The sequence below is a fragment of the Siphateles boraxobius genome, unplaced genomic scaffold (assembly GCF_051911475.1).
Source record: "Siphateles boraxobius isolate OS27281-9 unplaced genomic scaffold, OSU_SipBor_1 41, whole genome shotgun sequence".
NCBI classification, from domain to species: domain Eukaryota; kingdom Metazoa; phylum Chordata; class Actinopteri; order Cypriniformes; family Leuciscidae; genus Siphateles; species Siphateles boraxobius.
Window position 1 is genome coordinate 35172415 of NW_027509042.1, and position 26357 is coordinate 35198771.

At 40.3% G+C, this 26357-nt stretch overlaps 2 protein-coding genes across 2 annotated transcripts in view; both read right to left on the reverse strand.

Annotated features, from left to right (window-relative positions):
- Positions 1-247: 247 nt before the first annotated feature.
- On the reverse strand, positions 248-4333 carry otos2 (otospiralin 2). Its single transcript, XM_077199982.1, has 4 exons — positions 3805-4333; positions 3577-3649; positions 1419-1436; positions 248-658 (listed from the first exon to the last, which is right to left on the reverse strand). Exons 2-4 carry the CDS (start codon positions 3638-3640, stop codon positions 474-476), a joined length of 267 nt encoding a protein of 88 aa, XP_077056097.1. The 5' UTR covers positions 3641-3649; positions 3805-4333; the 3' UTR covers positions 248-473.
- A 7009-nt stretch (positions 4334-11342) lies between these two features.
- The window catches only part of nck2b (NCK adaptor protein 2b), a 49867-nt gene continuing 34852 nt past the window's right edge, over positions 11343-26357 (reverse strand). The window contains exons 2-4 of the mRNA XM_077199176.1: positions 25523-25764; positions 14017-14741; positions 11343-12572 (exon numbers count right to left, since the gene is read on the reverse strand). Of these exons, the coding sequence (XP_077055291.1) occupies positions 12378-12572; positions 14017-14741; positions 25523-25748 (1146 nt within the window). The 5' untranslated portion in view covers positions 25749-25764 and the 3' untranslated portion in view covers positions 11343-12377. The remainder of the gene's footprint in view (positions 12573-14016; positions 14742-25522; positions 25765-26357) is intronic.

Below are 26357 nucleotides of genomic sequence, written 5' to 3' on the forward strand. Positions count from 1 at the left end.
ACTGTGTTTTTTGACCTGGGATGCATGCAAACCTATTGTAGGAGACCTCCAAAACAAAATTAGGGCACTTTAAAATAGCATTATAGGGTAAAATACCGCAGTGTGGATGCTGTTTGGGTTCGGAGTGGTTTGATTGCTTGTACCAGTTTTTCAAGGATTTAAAATAGCATAATAGGGGCACCTTAAAGAAGAACCAGGACAAATATCCATTTTTTTCCCAAACAATAATAAATAAATGAAAAAACAGTTTGTGAACAGAAGACTTTTACTTGATTCGGATGCTGTTACATGACAGGTTTTATGCAACATTAACAAAAAAAAGCAACAAAAAAAAAACCATTCTCATGATATGTTGCCCTGGCTCAAATCAAGTCTAGATGATTAATATAGCCTGTTTGTCTCTTTTTCCAAGAGCCGTACCATAATGAAAGGGGCAAATGGTCTCGATAATACACACTCAGATTCAGATGGCGTTATTCTTCTGGAGCGGGAGGGTCGTAACCCAGGCGGCTGGCAGAAGGAAAGTGAGCCCAGAAAGTTCTGGCCAATTCCTCGATCTTGTCATAACCAGCATGAGAACGCAGCTCTTCAATCCAGCCGAAAAAGTCTGAAGAAGTCATTGCCCAGTTAGGCACACTCCTTTTTTCCCTTGATTCAGCTGTGAGCCAAGAGAGAAGGCAAAGAGGTCAACAAGAGCGATACAAGAACAGATCCTTAAACAGAACATCAATGGTTTACTATCGGGTGTACGGGGTAAAAGGCCTTTCAACTTTCAGAAAATATCACAGCACTTTCCTTAACATCTTTTGGTTTGTATGCACTGTGATGTGTCCTGAATTAAGAGGCTATAATGTGCGATGACAAAGGCTTAATTTGAGTTAATTGGATCTAATTTGTAATAATATTCAAAATGCTGCAAATTCGTGTAGGGCATTTTAATTATTTCACACAAAAAAAACCTTCAATGAGTTCACTAGATTTTCAGTAGCTGTGGAATAAAAAGACCTTGGGTTTAAAGCCACATTCACTGTTTAGTTGGCAGAAAAAGATGATTCAGAGTACCAATTAATTGCTATTCATTATAGTGGAAGGAATGGCTTTGCTGTGAAAGATGTGCAAAGTGATGCACACTGGGATTCATTTGTAAAATATGCATCTACTACCATTTCTACCTTGTACACGTCATTTTTTAAAATACAGAAACATGGACCCTGGATGTGATAAACGAACCCTCATGTTGCCTTTATTTTACATGAAAAAATAAACAACTTATTTAACATTTCTTTTTGCAGAAATTATACGGCTTATTTTATAATTATATACATTTTTCATTCTTTTCCCCCCAATTATCATATTTTAGGACCCATAGAAACTCAGTACTGTTACAAATCACATAGTTAAAGTGATTTAAAACTCACCTTGGTTTTCCTCTGCCCCTGTAAGGCAAATAAACAGAGGGACATTGAACATATACCAAAAAGAAGGTATAGATGCAACTCTTTTAAGGCAAGAAACCGAGGGGAATGTGTATTTGTGAAGTATTGTGGCTGACTGCTGACACATCTGGTAGGAAAGCAGACAGCAATGTGACTTTTTAATTACTGCTCTGATCTTAATTTAAGACTAATCATTCCAATGTTGCCCGTTTTTAGTAAATCTGAAGAAAGAACAAAAGGTGTTTTAGACTAAATTTCAGTTCATGCATATATGGTGGAAATACCTTGAGAGCTTCTCAAGGTCTTGATTTAATGGCAAGAATGCAACATTATTTATAAGCTCCCATTCATCTGTTATCCTTGTCTGTCACAGCTTCAATGTTCACAGCAGCCGACTGGTGCACGCACGCACACACACACACACACACACACACACACACACACACACACACACACACACACACACACACACACACACACACACACACACAAACAGACACACACAAACACACACACACACACACACACACACACACACACACACACACACACACACACACACACACACACACACACACACACACACACACACACACACACACACACACACAAACACACAAACAGACACACAGACACACGTAAAAAGAAGCAGAGCTCTCTGATTCGGTAAACAGTCCCATGTTTGGGAGGAACAGTTGAGCTTTTGTCTTTGCTCAATATCAATGTTCTGCCAAAGTTCTTTCAGGGGTTTCAGCATGTTTGACAAAGCCAGCATGTTTCAGCTTGTTTCAGCTAAACAAGTACGTCAAACCTTTTTATGTTATTTACTCAATTTTGCCCTTCTTGTCTAGCTCAGATTCACAGATTCACATGAGAAATATTGAAATGAGTATAAAGGCTCCAACTTGAGTGCTAAAACAAAATTTCAGGAACACTTTATATTATATATTTTAATAATGAATTTTAAGGGTATTCTTCTTGCATAATGCCAACATAATGCCTTATTATATGTCATGTGATATGTTGTATCTCTTATAATATGTATAATTTCATGAAAAATGTATGATAATGTTATAATACATTATAATACTTACAGCACTTTATTTTACAGTCCTGTTCTGCATGCACTTTGTACAACTATAATAACTAGTCATTCAGTAACCCTTACCTAACCCATATACCAAGTCATTTCTTGTGTAAATACTGCAAGTGCACATACTTAAAAAAAACAAAAAATGGTTATAACTTTTAAGTACTATAACTGACTTAACCCACGCCATGTTTGTTCATCTGGCTAGAGGAGAACTGCCACTCTGACGGAGCCTGTTTTCTCTCAAGTTTGACTCTCAAGTTGCCTTTTGGCTTGCGTAGCTGGGGATACCTAATATTTAGCAATATTACTGACTTTTCCCAAAAGCATTGTAAATCGTAGAGACCATTGGTGGCAATTGCTCTATGACCAATAGACTTACGATGCTTTTGGTGCATTATACAAGCTTCATAGAAATTGATTCTAAAATTTCTCTACAAAATTGCAATGCACACTGCAGACATTCAAGTGCCATGTTTTACGTCAGATTTATGATGAATACAAATAAAGATTTATTAAGACTTTTTTTCCCTATACAATACCATTTAAAGGATTTAAAAGAAATTAATAACTGTATTCAGCAAGAATGTATTAAACTAAAAGCAAAGACAGAAAAGACTTTTATATTGCTATTCTATTTCAAATTAATGTCATTTTGAGCGGTTCTATTCATCAAATAATCCTCGGGGAAAAACGGTATCACGGTTTCCAAAGCAAGACTAAGACCGCAAGCAGATGTTTTTAACATTGATGGTTATCAGAAATGTGTTTCTTGAGCAGCAAATCACCACATTAGAATGATTTCTGAAAATGATCATGTGAAACTGAAGACTAATGATGCAGAAAATGCAGCTTTGCAATCACAGGAATAAATTATATTTTAAAATAAAAAAATATATTTTGAATTGATATATTTCACAATTGTACTGTTTTCACTGGGTTTTTGTCAAATAAATGCATCTTGGTGAGCAAAAAAATGAAAATAAACAGTGATCACAATGACTCAAAATTTTTGAATGGTAGTGTACACAAAGTATCAGGTTTTCTTACCTGTGAGAGAGAGCAGTCCAAGCCAAACCACACAAAGGAAGAATGAGAAATACAGACGAAACATGATCACCTCCTGAAAGTAGCATAGCAACACACTAAATATAAGGCTCAGCAATCAATTTTCTATTTTCAAACTTCAAAGAGATTCTACTATAAAACACAAAAACATTATTGCATTAAAGGAACTACAGAAATTAATCTTACATCAGTGTGTCTGCCTAAGATTACCTGCAGTAGCTGTTCCTGGATCCAACTGTGGTGTCACGGAGCCCAGACCTTTAAGTAGAACCCCAAGTCAAGGCTGGAATTGTCTTGTTTACCTTTCACATGGACCTTTCATATGTCATACCCTTCATTTCTTTGCTCGTTCACTCTACAGCTCTTTGTTTGCAGGGGATTCTCACACTTTTCTCCACAGCTGAAAGAATCCCTTGTTCAAGTAGCGGCCTTACGTTCCAAAAATTCTAGAAGCTTTTCTCTGGGTTTCCACCTCACCTTTTTAGAATACTGCAGTTGTCTTTATGCGTCATAGTTCAAAAGAAGAATCTCACAATTCTGATTTTATTTCATGCAATTTTCGAACTTGTAATTCTCCCTTTTTCACTGAATTGTGAGATATAAACTCAAGACTAAAAGTCACAATCCCCTGTTTTCTTTTTTATTTAGTGGCGGAAACAAACTTCCACAAACCTCTGGCCTGTGAAGCAGACTTAAACATAAGTTATAGGTTCCCTTTCGAGCGAAATCGGACTGTGTCGAATGAAACTTTGGGGGAACGCCCCTCAGCGTAGCGTCTCTGAAGCATGAATGAAACTAAGCCAATCTCTGATTGGTGTTGCGTCATGACGTAATGAGTGACGGCATACAAGCGGAAGCTATAAAGGACGCCGGCACACATGAGATGTCAGCTTTCTGTTCTTCAGCAAGCGCTCTCTGTTTGACTTGTCTGTCTTATTTGGTGTTGTCTGTCACAAGCATTTCAAATATATATATATATATATATATATATATATATATATATATATATATATATATGTATTATGGCGAGCCAAGCGAGTGTCACGCGGTGTGTGCATCCCTGCCTTCGTTATATCACGGGTGGGGACATACATCGTTTGTGCACACATTGTTTGGGAGTGCAGCACGCGCGGGCAGCTCTCGAGGGGGCTGCTTGCGAGGATTGTGAAAAACTTCCAATCCGTGTGCTGCGCTCCCGCCTGGCCATTTTTAACGAGGATGGTCAGGCTCGCGAGCCTCGTGGTGCGGGACCCGCGTTTGCTGAGGCAGCGCGGCGACGCTCTTCATGGGGCTCGCAAATGGATCTGGCAGGGGATCTCGAGACTGCCGAGGCACATTCTCGTGATTCCACTGTCAGTTCTGATGTTCTCCCGCCCCACGGCTTCTTCCGCGCGAGTGGAGGACCCGATGTTTGAGCTGGCTGCTTAGACGTGCTCAGCATCGAGGGCGGAGATTTTGGGGATGACTCGCCACCCCATGTCCCCGCATATGAGGAGCTGGTAGAGGTTGTCTCTCGTGCTGTGGCCCGTCTTAATATCAGTTGGCCACATGAGAGGCAGGAAGCGCTCGTGAAAAGCAAATTAGACGAGCGCTTCCTGCAGCACACAGAGCAACCTCAACACAGGGGCTTGCCTTTCTTTCCCGATTTACACGAGTTGTGTAAATCGTGGAATAAACCACATTCCTCGCGCGTGTCCAACCCCCCTGTCCTTATAGTAATATTTTGGGGGTGCGAGAGAAAGGTTATGGGACGATGCCAAAGGTGGAACAACCATTAGCCACCTATTTATCACCTGAATCGGCATCGTCCCTAAAAGCCCCGGTGCAGCCCACTAAGCCGTGTAGGGATACATCTTCCTTGGCGGGCTTATATGGCTGCAGGTCGGGCTGGTGCTTGTTTACACACTATGGCAGTGTTACAAGCTTACCAGGCCGACCTTGTTAAGGATATTGATGAGGGCGAGGGACCAACTCCAGAAGATGTAGCGGAGTTGAGGAAGGCTGCAGATTTATCTCTGAGTCACCAAGGAGATGGCCCGTGCCATCGGCCGCTCCATGGCAGCTATGGTGGTCTCGGAGAGACATTTATGGTTAAATCTGTCAGGGATCAAGGAAAAGGACAGGGCTTTTCTCCTTGATACCCCGATTTCACCTTCTGGCCTGTTCGGCGACGCCATAAATACAGTCGTCGACAGGTTTCAGGAGGTGAAAAAGCAATCTGCAGCCTTCAAGCATTACCTCCCTCGCCGCTCCAAATCCAAGAAGCCTGCCCCCAGTGGGCAGCCGCAGCCAGCTACCAACTCCTCCGCCTATAGACAGGCGCAGAAAGAGCGTTGCGTCTATAGCCCCTCATCAAGGAGCCTGGGGGCATAGACTACGCTCTCAGGCGAAGCCTCAGCAGCAGCAGCAGGGCGACCTGAGGGCTGTCCTGCAGGCTAAAAAGGCTTCGTCCAGGAGGTCCTAGCCAGCCTCTGCGGGCAGCCCCACCCGTGGTGGAGCGATCGAGGTCGCCTCCTCCGCGGAGCCCGCAGGAAATCGATGTCGACTTCCCACACCCAAGTGCTTTTCGGGAAGCATCGGTTTCCAGCGAACGCGCGCTGCACTGTCCACCCCTCTGGCTTGCGGGCAATCGCCCATCGAGAATCGTTTTCGGTCGAACCCTGCCGGGGATCCGCTTCAGGGGGTCGAGAACGAATTTCGATTGGTACCCGAAGCCAGGCTCGATAGCCTGGTTCCTTTGGTAAAATATTTCGATGCATGGAAAAATCTCACGAATATTTCGCCTTGGGCCCTGCGCACTATTCAAGAGGGATACAGGCTGCAGTTCGGTTTACGCCCACCAAGGTTCAACGGGGTGGTCTGGACTGCAGTCGACCCAGTGCAGGGTCGGGTATTGGAACAGGAAGTAAACTCCCTGCTGGTAAAGGAGGCTATAGAACGTATTCCTCCACCGGACAGGGAGTCCGGGTTTTACAGCCGTAAATAGTACGTAAATAGTAAAACTACTTTATAGTTCCCAAAAAGGATGGGGGGTTGCGTCCAATAATAGATCCCAGACACTTGAATCTTTCTCTGAGGAGATTTAGGTTCAAGATGCTCACTATTCCCACAATCGTGAGTCAAATTCAATCCGAGGATTGGTTTGTCACGATAGATCTAAAGGACGCATTCTTTCACATATCCGTCCTTCCATCTCACAGGAAGTTCCTGAAGTTCGCTTTCGGGGGCGAAGCGTACCAATATCTACCAAATGTATGGATGCAGCTCTAGCACCGCTGAGGCTCCAGGGCATCAGGGTGCTCAAGTATATCGACGACTGGCTGATTCTGGCCCAGTCACAAGAGCTGGCGGTTCGGCATCGAGATGTCGTCCTCGCCCACATTCAAAGCCTGGGGTTGAGACTCAACACGAAAAAGAGCATGTTGACACCAGCCCAGAGAACCACGTTCCTGGGAGTGGTGTGGGACTCGGTCACGATGCGGGCACGATTGTCTCCTGCACGAATCGAAGTCCATTCTGGCCACAGTGTCCAGGATAAAGCTAGGCCAAGCCATTACTGTGAAACATTTTCAAAGAGTGTTGGGGCTCATGGCAGCAGCGTCCAACATTATTCCATTTGGCCTGCTGCACATGAGGGCCCTCCAGTGGTGGTTGAAAACCAAGGGGTTCTCCCCGAGGGGGAACCCGTTCCGCATGATCAGGGTTACGCGCAGATGCCTTCGTTCCCTATCTATGTGGAAAAAAAGCTTGGTTTTTTTTCCTGCCTGGAGATGTTGGCGGTGCTCCGAGCTCTGAGGAGCTTCATGTCCTTGTGAGGTCAGACAATATGTCGGTTGTGGCCTATATAAACCATCAGGGGGGTCTGAGATCTCGCCCTCTATGCAGACTGGTGCATCAGATCCTCCTGTGGTCCCAGGGGACGCGGTTATCTCTAAGAGCAACATACATCCCAGGGAGTCAAAATCAGGGAGCAGACATCCTGTCGAGACAGGGGCTGAGGCCCAGGGAATGGAGACTCCACCCCGAGGTGGTGGAGTCAATATCTCAGAGGTTTGGCCCAGTGGAAGTGGACCTATTTCCGTCTCGAGAGACGACCCACTGTCCACTGTGGTTTTCCATCACTCATCCAGCATTTCCCCCGATCGCTCTGCTCCCGGGAGTTTTAGAGAGGGTCGGTCGCGACAGGATCAGTCTACTGCTGGTAGCCCCGTTGTGGCCGGCCCGAGTATGGTTCTCAGACATTGTATCGTTCCTAGACGGCCCTCCGTAGGAGATTCCCCTCAGGAGGGACCTGCTGACACAGGCAGAGGGCTCAATATTTCACCCTCGGCCCGAGCTATGGAAGCTGTGGGTCTGGCCCCTGAGGGGGCACAGTACCTAGAGGCCGGCCTATCAGCTGGAGTAGTGGAGACCATACTCAGCTCTACAGCTCCCTCCACGAGGAAATTGTACGGCTAAAAAGTGGAATGTCTTTACCAATTGGTGTAGAGGGCGTGAGTTGGATCCAGTTAACTGCCCAGTGGCTTCAGTTCTGGAGTTCCTCCAAGATCGCTTTTCAGCTGGTCTTACCCCGTCCACACTCAAGGTGTACATGGCTGCCATTGCGGCTTTCCACGCTCCTCTGGGTGATGGGCCTCTGGGGAGACAGCAGTTGGTCGTACGTTTCCTCCGTGGGGCTTGGAGGATGAGACCTGCGGCTCGTTCCAGGGTTCCCACATGGGACCTGGCAGTGGTTCTCGAAGGGCTGGCCGAGGATGAATACGGCTGAGGCCAAGAACCTTTCCCTGAAGGTGGTTTTTCTTTGGCCATTACTTCTTTGAGGAGGGTAGGAGATCTCCAGGCGCTCTCTATATCTAACGGGTTCCTGGAGTTTGCTCCAGGAGACATTAAAGCCATCCTACATCCTAGGCCGGGCTATTTGCCTAAGGTGCCATCTAATGCGGCACGGGCTACGGTTCTGCAGGCTTTTCATCCTCCACCTCACGTGACGGCGGATGAGGAGAGACTTCATCTGCTCTGCCCTGTCAGAGCTCTAAAAATTTACATTCAGAGGTCTTCTTCATGGCGGAAGTCAGACCAGTTGCTGGTGTGTTTTGGGTCGCCCAAGAAGGGTCTTCCCGCCTCCAAACAGACCATCAGCAACTGGATAGTCCACGCTATTTCCTTGGACTACCAGGTGCGCAATCTGCCTTCACCTTTGGCCGTGAGGGCTCATTCAACCAGAGGCATGGCGTCCTCTAGAGCCCTCCTCTCGGGGGCCCCAATCCAAGAGGTCTGCGATGCAGCAGGATGGGCCACCCCCCACACCTTTATTAAGTGTTACAGTCTGGACATCCCGTCTACGCCTGGCACTCTCGTGCTCTCGTCCTAAGTGTGCCTGTGAGCAGCTTCACACTAGGACAGGCAGGGCGCGTTGTGGCATAGTGGGTACTCGTTCCCCCAAAGTGTCATTGGGCGCAGTCCGAGTTCCCTCAAAAGGGAACGTCCTCGGGTTACGACTGTAACCCTTGGACGCAGTCCGAGTTCCCTCGAAAGGGAACGTCCTCGGGTTACGACTGTAACCCTTGTCCTTTATAGCTTCCGCTTGTATGCCGTCACTCATTTCGTCATGACGCAACACCAATCAGAGATTGGCTTAGTTTCATTCATGCTTCAGAGACGCTACGCTGAGGGGCGTTCCCCAAAAGTGTCCTTCGACGCAGTCCTCGTTCGCTTTCTCATGGAACAAGGGTTACAGTCGTAACCCGAGGACGTTCTCTCACGTTGGGCAAAGTAAATGAAAGTGGCAGTGTGTGTTATAACTGACATAAAACAGTAATTACTTAATAAAAATAAAATGAAAATATTATACATGTTTCTGAAGTTTTCAGCATGTGGCTAATTTGCTGGCAGACAAAACAATGAATTCAGAACATTCCTAAAAGTTGCCCAGATAAACCTGTTATATTATATGGCTCTGCAATGATATAATACTTCAGTGCCCTCCAGTGACCAGTATGAACACCGGTATGTGACCGGTATGACCAGTATGTATAAACACAAAGACTTCTTTGGAGGCTACACTCAATTATGCTACTAGTAATAGTGTAATTACAGTACTGTGCACAATATCCAAAATATATTCAGTATGTAGGCCTATAGAGGATGTATATAACTGGATGGCCTACTACAGCAAAGCACATTGCACAGACAGGAGTATCCCACAATGCAACGCTCTGACTCGACTTGACTTTCAAATTCAAGTGTCACAAACATAGACTTATATCATATCTTATGTCTATGGTCACAAACCCCAATAACTTTCTTTTATTCCACATGCTCTTTTAAAGCTGCAGTCTTTAACTTTTAGCGCTCTATCGGTTAATAAACAGAACTGGATGCGTCTTGCGGAAGATTGTAGCCGGAGCTACTTCTCGGTATATGTCTATGACGAGTCACGCAGGTATTACTGGGCTACTCCGCAGTGGTACGACCCATCAAAAAGGGACAGTATCAAAAAGGGACAGTAAAATTTGTTACACAAAAGATTTCAATTTCAAATAAATGTTGTTCGTTTGAACTTTAAATTCTTACATTTTTTTTAAAAAGCGCACCATTGAAGACTGGAATGGCTGCTGAAAATGTGTCTATAGGAATAAATAACATTTAAAAAAAGTGTGTGTGTGTGTGTGCGTATATATATATATATATATATATATATATATATGCAAACATACACACACACACACACACTGAACAAAATTATAAATGCAACCCTTTTGAGCTGAACTCAAAGATCTTAGACTTTTTCAATGAACACAAAAGGCCTATTTCTCTCAAATATTGTTCCACCTCACAGGTGTGGCATATCAAGATGCTGATTAGACAGCATGATTATTGCACAGGTGTGCCTTAGACTGGCCACAATAAAAGGCCACTCAAAAATGTGCAGCTTTATCACACAGCATGATGCCACAGATGTTGCAAGCTTTGAGGGAGCGTGCAATTGGAATGCCCACCAGAGCTGTTGCCCATGAATTGAATGTTCATTTCTCTACCATAAGCCATCTCCAAAGGCTTTTCAGAGAATTTGGCAGTACATCCAACCAGCCTCACAACCGCAGACCACGTGTAACCACACCAGCCCAGGACCTCCACATCCAGCATCTTCACCTCTAAGATCGTCTGAGACCAGCCACCCGGACAGCTGCTGCAACAATCAGTTTACATAACCAAATAATTACTGTACAACCTGTCAGAATCCGTTTTAGGGAAGCTAATCTGCATGTTCGTCGTCCTCATCGGGGTCTCGACCTGACTGCAGTTCGTCATCGTAACCGACTAGAATGGGCAAATGCTCACGTTCGATGGCGTCTGGCACTTGGAGAGGTGTTCTCTTGAAGGATGAATCCCAATTTTCACTGTACAGGGCAGATGGGTGAGCGGTTTGCTGATGTCAACGTTGTGGATCGAGTGGCCCATGGTGGTGGGGTTATGGTATGGGCAGACATTATGTTATGGACAACGAACACAGGTGCATTTAATTGATGGCATTTTGAATGCACAGAGATACCGTGATGAGGTCCTGAGGCCCATTGTTGTGCTATTCATCCACGACCATCACGTCATGTTGCAGCATGATTATGCACGGCCCCATGTTGCAAAGATCTGTACCCAATTCCTGGAAGCTGAAAACATCCCAGGGTAAACTGCCCCTAAACTGTTCAATGGTAGTGTATGCAACCAAGAAACCATAATAAACACACAGCTTTGTTAATACTCTTGAAAAGTGTTTAATTAAACAACAGTATTTAAACTTTTTGCACAGCTATCATGGATGTGGATCGGACTACACTGTCCTTCTCTGCAGCTTTTTTTCCCTTAAATAAACATGGTTTAAATAACAATGCTCAGTAACATTCAGACGTACCATATTTTTATAAAAGTTTGGAAAGTAAATGAAGAACAGACTCATTTGTAAATAGACCAAACCATTCTTGTTGAATGGTGCCCTTTCAAAATGAAAACGAACAGTTTTTTCTGTAAAAAGGTCTATGGCAACACTTGATGTGTATTGATACAGATGTGTGACTCTGAATGGGGTGGATATATTTCTCTTATATATACACACACACTATACATATATATATATATATATATATATATATATATATATATATATATATATATAGGCACATATCAAATTAGCGGTGCTTGAATGTGAAGGTGGCACATTTGGTTAAGCATCTACAAAACATTCATCTTATGAAGACCCTCCTGTTGGCATTTCTCAGTTCATCCAGCAGGAGGCGACTAGTACCTGTCACCAACTCTCTCTTTGGCAACTCCTATGTACATACAGTTTACTGTAATTCCTCTGTGTCTGTATCCTTGCACTTGTCCCGTGACAACCTTGAATATTGTGCTGCCAAAATAGTCTCAGGCTGTATCAGATGAAGGCCGCATCTGTTGGCTTTCATGTAGTGTGAACAGAAATTGAGCTGTCGGTCAAAAGGCAATGGGCAAGTGCTTACATTATCACTTGGAAAAGGCGATTTTCATTTTCGTTAACCACTCCAGGTGAAAAGATCATCAGTTAAAGTAACATGGAGACACAGGGACAGAAATCACATCATTACTCTAAATCAACAGTAAAGTTAATTCCTGTGATTTTCCAGTGGGTTGGTGTTAGGGAAGTCCCAGTTTGCTGGTGAGAAATGAGCGTTAGGTAGGAGTTGCAGATCACTTGGCTCAGTGTGAGGTCAGATCTGGTCTGGTTGTAAGGCTCATTTGTGTGTGGAAGGTCACTGGAGGGGTTTGATCAGGTAAAGCTTTTCTCCATGTTCGCTAGTGAAAATGGGAGCTTTCTTGTAGTGCTCTAACAGTTCATCCAAAGAATTGAAGCGGCGTTGACCGATACAGTAAACTCCATTCGACAACTGCACCTTGAAGTGTTTGTTCTTCCCCACTGCTTTCAGAGACACAGAGAAATCACTTGGCTAGAAAGAAAGAAACATTCATTATAATTATTCATTATTCATTATAAAAATATTCATTAGCGAGCTTCAGCCTGCAGATGGCGCCATAAGCCCTAGATTTCGAGTTTGAAAACAACTGCTCTAGATCAACAAGCATTTTCATTTCAGTGACATATGTGTCCATGATAAAGAAATGTACTTTAAATTTCAAGCTTTTAAAAAAATGTACTCTGCTGGTTTTGAAAAAACTTGACCATTTTCAAGAAGTTTAATAGCTCTAAAATGTACAAAGTAACATTTCCTTTCCAATTGAAGACGTGAATGTTCACACTACAATCATTAATTTTAACTAAAATGTTTTTTTTTCTCCAAACATCAATTAATTTAAGTTTTTATAGTCGCACCACATGACATTTTACAACTTGAACTAACCTCGCCTCGTCATAAAGTCAAATTATCTATTTTAAGAGACTTTTTTTTTACCTTGACACACATGGTGCTTTCACAACATATTGTAATTATAATAATTACTAAATGACAACCTGGGTGTTTTTACTCTGAGCTGTTCATGTCTTCTGACTCAGAATTATGCGTTTCTAGGGCAACACTATTAATGCCAAAATTTATTTTCTGCATAATTGAGTAACCAAAAGACAAAACCACAATACAATTCAACTTAAAGAGGACCTATAATGCTTTTTTACGTTCAACTTTCTAGGTTGGATACATAGAGAATACGTATAACAACTTAGTAAGTAATCTTGCTGTTTTAGCATGTCTGCAAAGTTCCAAAGCACTTCCAAAGTAACTCCAAAAGCAGTTATTCTCTATAATAATAAGTACGGTTTCTGAACTCCCTGAAAACCCTCAATTGTAATCTTCAGTTTTCTTCCAGGAACATACGACACAATATTCCTCATTTAACTAATTCCACCCCAAGGCATACGCATAATATTGGGGACGAGGCCTGGTTGAGTTGTGTTAGTAGTGTATTGTTGCCATGTCCAAGAGACGAGTTTTATTTTCCACCCCGGATCTGGCGTGACATTTCCGATACACTCTTGAAGCGGTTGATCAATCACAACACACTGATCCAGTCAACCAATCAGAGCTCATTGTGCTTTTCGGAAGGAAGGGCTTCATAGAGTGTTACTGACAGACTAGGAAGAGAAGTGCTGCAACAATGTAAAATATGTGGAAAAAAAGTGTTTTTTGAACATTCAAGCATGTAAACTTACTCTAATAGACCCCAAAAACAAGTTATACATGCTCTTGGTTTTTCATCTAATATTTATATTCGTAAGAAAATGTTTTAATAGTTTTAGTGTTATATAATGATAATAACCCTCCAAATGACACCATGGACACAAATAACAGAACAGCACTCAAGTGACTATTCACAGCTATTGAAAGCAGTTATCTGGTCACTGCATTTTGTTTAGATCCAGATAAAGACTCAACTCACAGAGGACTCGCTGTCTCGCACGAGGAAGTCTCCCTCCACCCCCCTCTCGTTCAGCGCACATTCGGCCTGGTGCCGTGTCACGTTGCCATAGTACCAGTCCATTCCGCCAAATTTCCCTGTGTGGGAGGGCCCCGTGTGGCTGTTCTGTTGGGCATGGGACCCCGAGGCCGTCGATAACGGACCATCGTTGAGCACAACCACATAGTTCTTTGGCACGAGACCCACCTGCCCACGGCAGTTCTTACACCTCCACCATTCTGGGTCATTCTCTGGCTTCTCCAGCACCTCCATCGTCTCGCCCTTCTCAAAGTTCAGCTCCTCCTCCGTGACAGAACTGAAGGGGTAGAGCGTCTGAACAGTGTGAAGGACTCTGGGACCATGACCGTTACTGAGGCCCGGCTGTGAGGAGAAGACAGCGGGAAAGTCGGCCGAAGTGTCCTCCACCTCCTCCTCCACTTGGACGTAGTTGGAGGGGAACCAGCCCATCTGACCGTTATAGCTGCCCCTCCACCAGCCGTCACTGCATTTCTCCATCACCATCAGCCGCACCCCCTTCACCAGGCTGAGCTCATCCTCCCGTTCCGCGTTGTAGGCAAACTTCACCGTCGCTGGAGTGTTCAGGTCGTATATTCGTTCAGCCCCGCCGCCATTAGAGGAGTACTCATCCGTGCTGGGAGTTGGAGAGGCTTCCCGTGTGCTCGTTTTGCGTTTTGTTTTCCCCAGGCCTGAGAAAGAGAAAGATGGTATTAGACAACAGAACACAGTACAGTAATTATGTAAAACTCGAGCCTCGAGCGCTACTAATTAGAAGTAGAAAAGAAAGGCTAGGGATATTGATTAGCGCTGCAAATTCATCAATATGAATCATTTCCTGTTGAAAGAATACATGTGATATAATCACTGCAGCAACCACATTTCCTCTTAGTGTCTTCTATATTCTTAAACCTCATTCATCACATTTTCTGTTGCTCCCAACCAGGCAAACTTAAAAGGATATTTCACCCAAAAATGAAAATTAGCCCATGATTTATACTCACCCTCAAGTCATCCTAGGTGTATATGACATTCTTCTTCCAGACAAATACAAATACAGTTAAAAAAAAAGTCCTGGCTCTTCCAAGCTTTATAATGGCAGTGAATGGCTGTTTCTATTTTGAAGTCCATAAAAGTGCATCTATCCATCATATAAGTATTCCACACGGCTCCAAGGGGTTAATGAAGGCCTTCTGAAGTGATGCAATGCGTTTGTGTAAGAAAAACATCCATATTTAAAACTTTATAAAGTCAAATATCTAGCTGAAGATAAATAATATGCTATACGATAAACTATCCCTAAACCATGCCCTAAGCCTTCTGCTACGCAGAGCCGTACCTCTTATGTGGGCATTGTGAACAACTGCGAATGGATAGTGAAATAAATGTGCGATGTGATACAGATCTCAGTGTTGCTGCTTGTCAGTGTATAAACATAACGATCAAACCAAACAAGCGACATGTTGACCCATCACTTAAAATAGACTCAGTTGTGTATAGTAAAGATTAAGAAATAGGCTACACATTTACATGTGCATAACACATTAACACAACCACAAACATCAGTACCCAGCAGTTTCCTTCCTGTAGCAGATGATCCATGCACCCAGTTTCACACACTCATCTCACCATTGCTTTCCTTACTCAGTAAACAACACACAAACGCACTCACTCAACCTCCAACCCTAAACTCCTCCCTCTTTCTCAATACACACCTGCAAAGAATACAAAATGACAATAACTTCCTCTATACTATGAAAGAATAGGAGGAAAGAGAGAAAGAGTGCAGGTGTTCATGTGTCCACTCAACTGAGGAGAGAGCGGGGGTGGCCTATTTTTAGGAGCAAAAAGCAGCATGATATACTATGTGTGTATTTTTAAGTGCGTGTTGTGAGACAGGGATGCTTAGAATGATGGTTTGCATTCACACATGGCGCGTTTCTATTCAAATGAAGAAGAATGTGTCTGGTATTGTGCATTGTCGGGTTTTTTTCCCCCTTCAGAACTGGTATTAAACGTAATTTAACCCTTTATAGGAAAGGAAATTATATATTCCATTAGGAGACATGGATCAATGACACAAGGAATTAAAAATCATATTGATATTTTTGATTAAAAAAATGACAGGGTGATACAAATGCCCTGATATCATAATGAATAAAAAGCCTAAATAGAAATATGAAATTCTTGAAAAGAGACCCTTAAAGGGATTGTTCACCAAAAAATAAAAATTCTAACATCACTCTGTCGTGTCGTTCCAAGCCCATAAGACTTAATTTGGCAACCATTACCAAAAAGAAGTCTGTTGTTTCAAGGGAGGTTCAAGATTTTCCCATAGTTGAAAACGGTGTAGTGTAAATGGCCCATTAAAAATTACACATATGATTTTGTTTACAATAAGATAAATAACATGCATTTAGAAAATAGACAGTGTGATTTTTCATTCCATGACAGTAGTTTGGCATCATTTTTCATTATTTTTTTTTTTTTAAAGCAGCAGTGTGGTGGTAAGCAATGTGCAGGAATATGCTACAAAAAGCTAAAACAGCTAGTTTTATCATATATATATATAAAAATCCTGAAGTCCATGACAGTGTGCCAAAGTACGCCTCTTAAATATCAGACAATTTTCCCTTTTTTAATCACCGATAACAAACAGGAAGAGAAGTAGTACAAAACCAGAAGGAAGCAGACATCTCTCAAAAGGACACATTTACAAAGAGAAACCTCAAACATTTTGTCCCTCAGGTATGATGATCCCAATGCTTCATTAAAGCAGTGATGTTCTCTATTAGCATACTGTGACCTGAGAAAGTGCTGGCTTAAAAAAAAGAAGCTCAGAGGCTTTAAGGTCAGTTTTTTCCATGGAAACAGTTTCTCAGGACAGCAGGATGCAATTTTAACAGCTGGATTTTTAAGTCACACTAAAGCAGGGCTCCAGACTAACATTTGGAGGCAGCAGTACCTAATTTGATTGCAATGGGGGTGGGGGATTTTTAATTATAAAGGTAATTTAATAATAAAATTACTATTATTTTGCATTAAGTGCAGTAACAAATAATATCACATTCAGAGTTAAGATGCAGATAAAATGAACTTTTATGAACAAAAGTAATGTAATTATTTTTTTTGCCAATCACATTAAAAATTACATTTAAACTGGATAATATTTAGAGCTTTAAAGTTGTGATAAAAGTGTGAAGGACTTGAATGTCCTTGGAAATAGTGCTTAATTTCACTCTCAAAAGGTTGTATGAACTCCGAAATGGTTAATGTAAAAACATTTTACTATTTCTGCCACAATACCATGGTTACAGTTAGCGTTGCTACATTAAATCCATGGTGAATATTGGTGATGTGGAGCTTTCTACAACTTATTTGTTCATGGCACAATATTTCTCCTGGTTTCCACGTCAGTGCAGTTTGATCTAATATGGTTTGTAACAGAGAATTCTGCACCAAATTTTAAATCTTCTCACTAGATCTCACAGCGATGTTTTTAAGAATGCAGGCAAATTTAAATGCTTCCTCATGGACTTCCCAGCTAACAGTGATGCGGTCAAGATTGGCCAAGAGTAAACCTGTTCTGAACTAGCGCTGGACTGTCTAATATCAGAGCTGATAAACTGTCTGTGCAGTGCAGCTCGAACATGAAGTGGTTTCATTCTGCTTTCTCTGGTCTCACTGATTCATGCGAGATAAAACTCTCAAATACATACTTAATCGAGACTGAAGTTGGAAATTAGGCAAGGTGTTTCAGTTACAATAGTGTCAAGCGTGTTCTCTAACACTCACGGTAACAAACATTAGTCTCTCTGTTTAGGGTTTGTTAGGGAGATTGAGTCATTCTACTGCGGTTTATAGGCAAAAAGATGATCAAGCCTTTCATTCATGGACCCTTCTGTGATTTCATTGGCTACAATACATTCAAATTCGAAAGAACAGGATGTCTTGTTTTCTCAACTCACACATCACCCGGCAGATTTTAATCCATAATAATGCCAGACAGTTATCTTAAAAGGAATAGTTAAAATAAAAAAATAAAAAATACTTATTTACCCCCATTTTCTTTGTATGATTATTAACAAAAAAAAGAGTTATTTAGCAGAATGTTAATTATCTCTTTTACATAAAATGTTGACCACAAGACCACTATTGTCCACAACAACGTAGACTAATGCAGTAGGTTCCACTGGTTTATCTGATGTAATGACAGTTTTTAAAGCTTTTTTTTAACTTGCAATTTTGCAGATACTAAGAATGTCCATATAAAAGAAAAGAAAATAATTATACTTAAAATAATTACATTTCAGAACTTCTAAGAGCTGAATGTTGTGTGTAAATGGCAACAGAAAGTATTTTCTTTGCACTAACTGCAAATTGCAGTATTTTCTTTTAACCAAGTTGAAATTGTTGTTAGATGCTATCTATACCTAGCGCAAATAGTGGAAGATACTATTTGCACCTGTGTATAGTAGTATATAATAACAAATTCAGTGTATATGACTATATTTATTAATCATAAATGGATGCTGCCTTATCCCTAAAGTCCCCCCTACACCTAAATCTATCCATTAAACACTTTATTCCCACTATTGTTACACTATTCCCACCTGTTAAGCTTTATTTCCACTTTTCAAATATTTTCTCCGAGCTGCCAAGCAATAGGAAAATGGAGGAATAATGAGTTTGGAAAAATACAGATCAAAAGCTAATGCCACCCACCTTACTCTCCACATCACTGATCTGTTATCAGTGCGATTTATTTTGTAGTTCTGACTAACTCTGCTCACTAAAAAGGCAGGCTATTTCCATTGGTGTAAATAGACACTCTGTGAAATATTTTAGAGCTAGACTAGAAGAAAAAATGTATATTCATTATGGTGTTTTAATATTAATGTATATGACTTCCTCACACATCCAGGCTTTAAATAAATAAAACCATTTTGAGGGATGAATCAGAATAAAAAATATCTTGATTTTTATGATTTTAGCAAATCATAAGCAAGTCAACTTGAGACACAATTGGAAGTTTGCTAGGGCCCCATTGTGGGCTCCGAACTACTGATTGAGAACCATTGATCTAAAGAAACATTCAAATATGACATCAAGATGTTAGACCAGTTTGATGTCAATGACTTAAAAGTTAATTGGTTATTGTCTTGTGACCAAACATCATTGAGGTCAAACCTGCCACAACCATGACATATTTGAATGTACACTAATGTAATTTCCTGTAAAGGATCAATAAAGTATCAACAACATGATTCACGAATAATAATTTCAGCGACTGACTTTACAAACAATTTATTTCTGTTCCTCACATAACACTACCATACAGCTTCAGAATATGTTGCATGAATCAAATGGACAATTTGTATTAAATAGTTGTAGTGATGTTTTGTTACTTTGTTGCTTGATTTTCCATCTCTTTACCAGTCTCAGCTCACAGAGTTTCCTCATTGAGAGAAAATCTTTCATACACAGATATGAAAAAAGACCTGGAAAAGAGTGAGGAAAAGAGAATAATAATAGGAAGAGAAAGACAGACGAAGGCTGTCAGAGAGAGGGTAACCTTGTCACAATGGATGAGCAGAGAGGGGAGGTTAACCTTGATAACTACAAATCGGGTGCAGGGATGAAAGCAGGAGCCGAATGCATGAGCAGCATTGACTGAATGACCTCAGACACAGATGACATTATGAGGCCAGAGGGTGAAAAACACCAATAAACCAGCACGCGCGCGCACACACATCATTTATGTAGCCCATAAACACAGAGTCTCTGAGTCAGAGTCTCACCTCACAGACAGCGGATGAGCACATTTATCAAAGCAAATTGAAAGAACAAAGAGCCTGTGAGAGAGCTGTCCTCACTCTGTCCACAGAGGATCGATAGGCCAATAGACTGGGAAAGAGGATGTGCTTTTAAAACATGACACCCAAGGCCAAGGATTGAAGCTGCCTGTACGGTCATGACAGCGTTTGACTGGCTTTCAGTAGCAAGTAAAAGAGCCATAAGAGGTGTTTTAGTGTACAGTGTATTTTTGTTAAAGGAATAGTGACAGAATAAAAAAAAAATTCTGTTATTATTTACTCACCTTCCAGTCAAACCCTTATTTTCCACAGAAGAAAGTCAGTCATACAGATTTGGAACAAAATGAGGGTGATTAAATCATAACAGAATTTCAATTTCCGGATGAACTATCCCTTTAACAGCCGTGTTCTCTATAAACTGTAATAGCTCTGTTAATGCACTGTGCTGCAATTCATTTATTTATTTTTTTACAGTGCAAGTATCATGTAACAGACCTAAATGTAGATACCTAAAGTAGCTCACTACTCTTAATACAAATACAGCCCCCTGGAGTAAAGAGAGCCATTTATACCAAGGACAATGACTATAATGATAACTATTACTATAAAGTTTTAATCGTTCTAATTCTATGAGAATAGCGAAGTTCACACCGCAACTATAACGATAACATCAGAGGAAAGATACCGTTGGAATTTTGAAATTTTGGATTTTTTTCTTTTTTCTGATGAATGATAAAAATATTGACAACCAATCAAAATCCACTCAAGTTTAAAGAGCTCAAGCATTAAATGAGGCAGACGACATAAAATAAACAGATCATTACTGTCCGATGGTGTGGAGTGGATGCTAATATAGTTATCATTTTTGACGTGAACAGGCCTTTATCTGGGATTAGGCATCTTGCTCACTGGCACAATGGTGATGATCTCAGTGTTCATATCGTCTGGGTTTGAACCCACAACTTTAGTTACAAACCCAGATCTTCCACCATTATACCACACAACCTCTACTGTGCTACAGTTAGCTTCATGAAAATCTATAAAACCATAAATTTGTTTTTTAGATTAAAAGTTGGCATTGTATTAAGCTGGCAAGCTCTACTTTTAAACGGTTCATGTTCTTGTCCAGCGATGATATGCCAATGACCAAAATAAACCAGAGCCAACCAAGAGCCATCAAAACAGCCATTTAATAATGATCTTAAATATACAAGAAAAGGTGACACAGGCTGCATATTCTCACTGCAGAGGTTCTTGCCCTCCATTCTCCCATTTCCTGTCTTGGACTCCATGCAGAGATCCATGTGTCAGTAATAAAGAGTAGCATGTAACAAGCTTCATAAGGAAAGTGAGGGAGGGGAGAAAAGGATGTTCTAGAGAGGTTAAGGTCAAAAGGGTAGAGAGCTGAGGCCCATTTACCCTGACAAGAAAGGGGTGGTGCAGTTTGTGTGTGTGTGTGGACATCTTACAAATAGATGTCAGCAGGAAAGCAAAATGGAGTGGAGGATGTCCTTAATTGCTCTGTCTGTCTCCGAAAGTGATGATTTTGCACTCAACAATGTGTAGTTATCTTGGTGGCTGCTAAATCTGCCTGCCTGTCTGAATTCTTCATGCATGTACAAAATCATTCTAACCAGTCTAAAAAATACATCAACACCACGATTAGTTTCAACAGTATGTAACCATTGTATATGGTTACTTCGAAATCACCTACATGAATTATAGCTGCGTATTTATTCTCGAGAATGCTTTGACGCGCTACCATAGCTCATGACCCCTAGGGAGCCGTCTGGCAATTCCACCAAGAGGTTAAAACGTATAATTTATAATAATATAATTTGATAAATACAAATAAAACAACCTTTAGGTGGATTACAGGCCTAGTGTTTTTATAAAAAACAAATTGTGTACTGTGCATACAGGGAGCTATTGACACAATCTGTTGTAAGTCAGTCTACAGCAGGGGTTCTCAAACTTTTTGTGTGTGTGCACCACTATTTGTAATCAAGAATTTTCGCGGACCACCTCATAATACACATAATAAAATATGTCTACACACAGTCCTACCTGAATTAATTCGCACCTCTAAATAGGCTTACTAGCACTAAAACTACAACTGGTCATCACATCAGTACAACAGGCTTGTTAAAAGAAAGTTTACTGCACACAACGGCTGCCGCATATTTTATTTATTTATTTACTCAAGCGCTCGAGGGCATAATCAGGGCGGGAGGGGGGGGTGTTTCATGACAATTGTTTTTTTTTTTTTTTTCATTGGTTGGTGCGTTAAATCTTACCCAGATACCATCGTGCTATTTTCTGATTGGTTATTGTGTGGCTCGACTAACAACACCAGGGGAGACACGCTTGATTCTGGACGGTTCCATAGTTAGAGCGGCGCGGCCAGAGAAATTTTAACATATTAAATATATTATAAATAGTTTTTCTGCGTGAGAAATACAATGTGTGGTGGGAGTGCGTGACAAAAGACCGAAATGAGTGACTGTCACGCTCAATGTGTGACACTTGAGAGCCCTGATGAAGAACCTGTTGCTATCCACCGATCCATGTTGTGGTTCTAACGGCACTGAACTTGAACGTCACGGCCGAGCGCCACTAGCCTATTTTAGTAATCACACAATAACTTGACAATTTTATTTAAATTTTATATCAATATAGGCCTACATATTCCTTTTACTTTTTTTTTATGGGAATTTTCTGGTAAAATGAAGGTAAAAAAATATTATTTTATATTTTATTTTGCCTTTCCACGGACCACCTGCAGTACCCTGACGGACCAATAGTGGTCCGCGTACCACAGTTTGAGAATTGCTGGTCTACAGGAACTACAATATTTGAAACTTAAATAATAAAAAAACTTAGGGTTGGAACTAAATTCTGCAGGACAGTGGCTCTCTAGGACCGAACTTGCCTACCCCTGCCATTTCGATATACAATGCTATATACTGTTAAAATTTAATCGTGATGTTGATATATTTTTTAGACAGCTGACTCTATAGAACAGTCTCATGGAAAACTAACTAACTTTATCGCGCTCCGAGAGCCCTCTAGTGGTCGGGAGCCTTTCCGTTTAGTTGCGGCTTTATTTCGTTGTGTTGTACATTTTCCGTTGTGTTGTGACTCATTTCCGTTGTGTTGTGGATTCATTTTGTTGTGTTGTGGTTTAATTTCATTGTGTTGTGAACTTATGTTTCCTTTTTAAATTGTGTTGTGCCGTGCACTATTGCAAAGATGCATTAAATTGATCAAAAGTGAGAGTAAAGACATTTATAAATAATGTTACAAGAGATTTCCATTTCAAATAAATGCTGTTCTTTTGAACTTTTTCAAAGCATCCCAGTTTCCATAAAAATATTAACTGTTTTCAACATTGATAACAATAATAAATGTTTCACCAAATCAGTATATTAGATCGTGTGACACTAAAGCCTGAATTAATGGCTGCCATACCACAGGATTAAATGTTAAAATATATTAAAATAGAATTGTATAATATTTCACAATGTTGTACAGTATTTTTTGGGAAAAAAATCTTAAATGATTCCAAACTTTTGACCATAAGTGTACATGAGATTGAAACACTAATTAAATCAAAAGACTCTCCATTTCAGTTTAATTTACCCATGAAATGTGCTTGTTTAAACCATGTAGTTGAAGATTGAACAGGACGTTGAGGAAGAGATGCAACTGCCATTAGCACGGCTCATTTACTACCATCTGCATATCAACAGTCTTTAGCTTGTTCATCCCAGGTGGTTAAACCAAGTGTGACCAGTGTTTGGGGTAATGCATGACAAGGAATGAGTTACGTAATCAGATTACTTTTTTCAATAACTAGTAAAGTAACACATTACTTTTAAATTTACAACAAAATATCAGTTACTTTTTCAAATAAGTACTTAAGTTACTTTGTTTTACCATTTATTGACTGACACCTCTCCCGTCCCCATGTTGAGAGAAATCAGAGACGTTGTTTGCGCTGTCTAAACATGATGGTTATTGTAGTTTTAGACTACATGTGAGCATGCATTTACTCATCTCACTTGCACAAAAACAGATTCAGCTTTCCTCAAAATGAATAAAAACAGTGAAATGCAAACTCAAAATATTACTCAAATCTGCAATAATTAAATATATTAAATAACACAAATATACTTTATGCATTTAATCTCACTTTATTAACCAATTTCCTTGCTTGCTGACCTTCGATGATCCAATTCAGCCATGCCAATAAACAAAAGTAACTTAAGGTGTTCCCTTCTCTTTTTTTAATTGCTGAATTAAGAGTGTTAAACGTCTTATTCTCCTGCAAACCAGAATGGCAGGACAACTGAAATGTCAAAACGAAGTACTGTATAATCAGCGCTGGAAAGTCTGGGACACATTAGTCTCCACTTCACAGCCAGGATAATTGAGTCTGACTCCTCTAAACTCATACATTAAGCCCCAAGACACAGCTGATCAATCGGTTCACCTCGCTCCCATGTGTGATTAACAGATGGGAAACTAATTAGGTTTTACAAAAAAAGCCTTTAAATTACCGCTTCCTGCTTACGCAACCTTGATGTTGAAGGTTTTATTTCTGCATCTCTGAAGGTTTTGAATTTCTCACATGAAAACAGGCAATAATTCCGAAATACAAGAGAGATGGAACTATCATAATGAAAAAAATTAAATCATTGAAAAGAAAATATTAATTAAGCACTGCGGCAGTATTTTTATTTCTAAAGGGGGAAAAACACTGCTTATTAATATTTGAAAACATCAAGTGGTAAAAACCAACATCCAAAAACATAAACAAAGGAAATTATATCATAGAGAGGACCCCTGCATACCCTCATGAATACATGTCAATCTCTAAAAAATAATTTAAATAAAATATCAAATAAAAATGTAATATTATATTTATGATGATAATAATATTAATAATTCATGATACTAATTGTTACCTGGAAAAATACAGAATCATTCAAAGCTAATTTGGCAAAATATAACAATTTAAAGTGAATGTTTTCTTTTTTAATATATTTTAAAAATGTAATTTATTCATTTAATGGCAAAGCTGAATTAATTTTTCAGCATCATTACTCCAGTTTTCAGTGCCACATGATCCTTCAGAAATCATTTTAATAGCTGATTTGGTGCGCAGATAACATTTCTTTTTATTATCAATGTTGAAAATAGCCAAAACAGTGATACTTTTCAGAATTATTTGAAGAATAGAAAGTTCACAAGAACAGACTTTTGTTTGAATTAGATTTTTTTGTAACATTTTAAATGTCTTTATTGTCGCTTTTGATCAATGTAACTAATATATATATATATATATATATATATATATATATATATATAACCGAAACATCAGACGCAAGTGTTTTGCTTCCTAAAGACACGCACAACTTCTTTATTAATATATAATAAGAGTAGCCTATTTTATATTTACAATAACACAGCAGATTAATATGTATTATAGGCCTATTTAATTACATTTTTTTTTTAAATCGATTCTTTTGTAAAAATGATTATATTCCACAGCTCTAATGAATACACAAGCATGTGCTTTAAATCAGACACTCTTATTTGCCATTGTGTCAGGATATTACAAATAAATAAATTTAAAGAAACAAGTCTCTTACCAAGTGTATCTTTGAGATTTTTCACCAGAGAACCTTTCTTCAGACTGTTCTTGCGTTCAACGTAATTGGAAGGAACAAAGCCCGTTCTGTTAGATGCATTTCGCACTCGCCACCACGTTTTTGAGTCATCGAGAAGCCACAAGCGCTCATTTTTCCTAATGTCAAGTTCCTGGTCTTGTTGTGCCGTATAGTCCCACTTGGCAATAACAATCGCCTCCTCTGACATCTTTCATGGAATCCCTCTGAAATATAAATAAAAGAAGAAATTAGAATCCTCATCCAGCCAAATGACTTTTAATAGACTAATGGAGAGTGTCCTGGACTCATGAACAGCCATGCAGATTTTGGTGCGCAACTCTGCTCTGTACAGGCTATCCCTAGACACTGAGCAGCAACCGCAGGAGGGACAGGACGGACCAAGAGCCCTGCTAGCCAGGAGGTAAAGCTTGTTTCTAAATGTGCGTGTCTCTCTCTCTTCCTCTCACACACTCCCCACGAACAGCAGCATTGGCCCTCAAACAGCTTTTAAAGCCTCCCCTTTTCACCTAACTATCTTAAACATAGCACATTATTCAGCAAATACAATGAAGGAGAGAAAAGAGAGGGATATTGAAAGAAAAGAAGAAAGTGAATAATAATTTCAGAATGCTATATGGAATTAATTAAACAAATCCATTTGAAAACACTGAGCAACCCACATTATGAGCAGGGTGAAAAAAAACAAGAAACAAAAAACATTTGATAATACCTAGCAACATACCTATAAGAAAAAGAAAGAGAAAACAAAAGACAAGGAAAATAAAGCTTTTAGAGCATTAGCTGATCAAAAAATGAA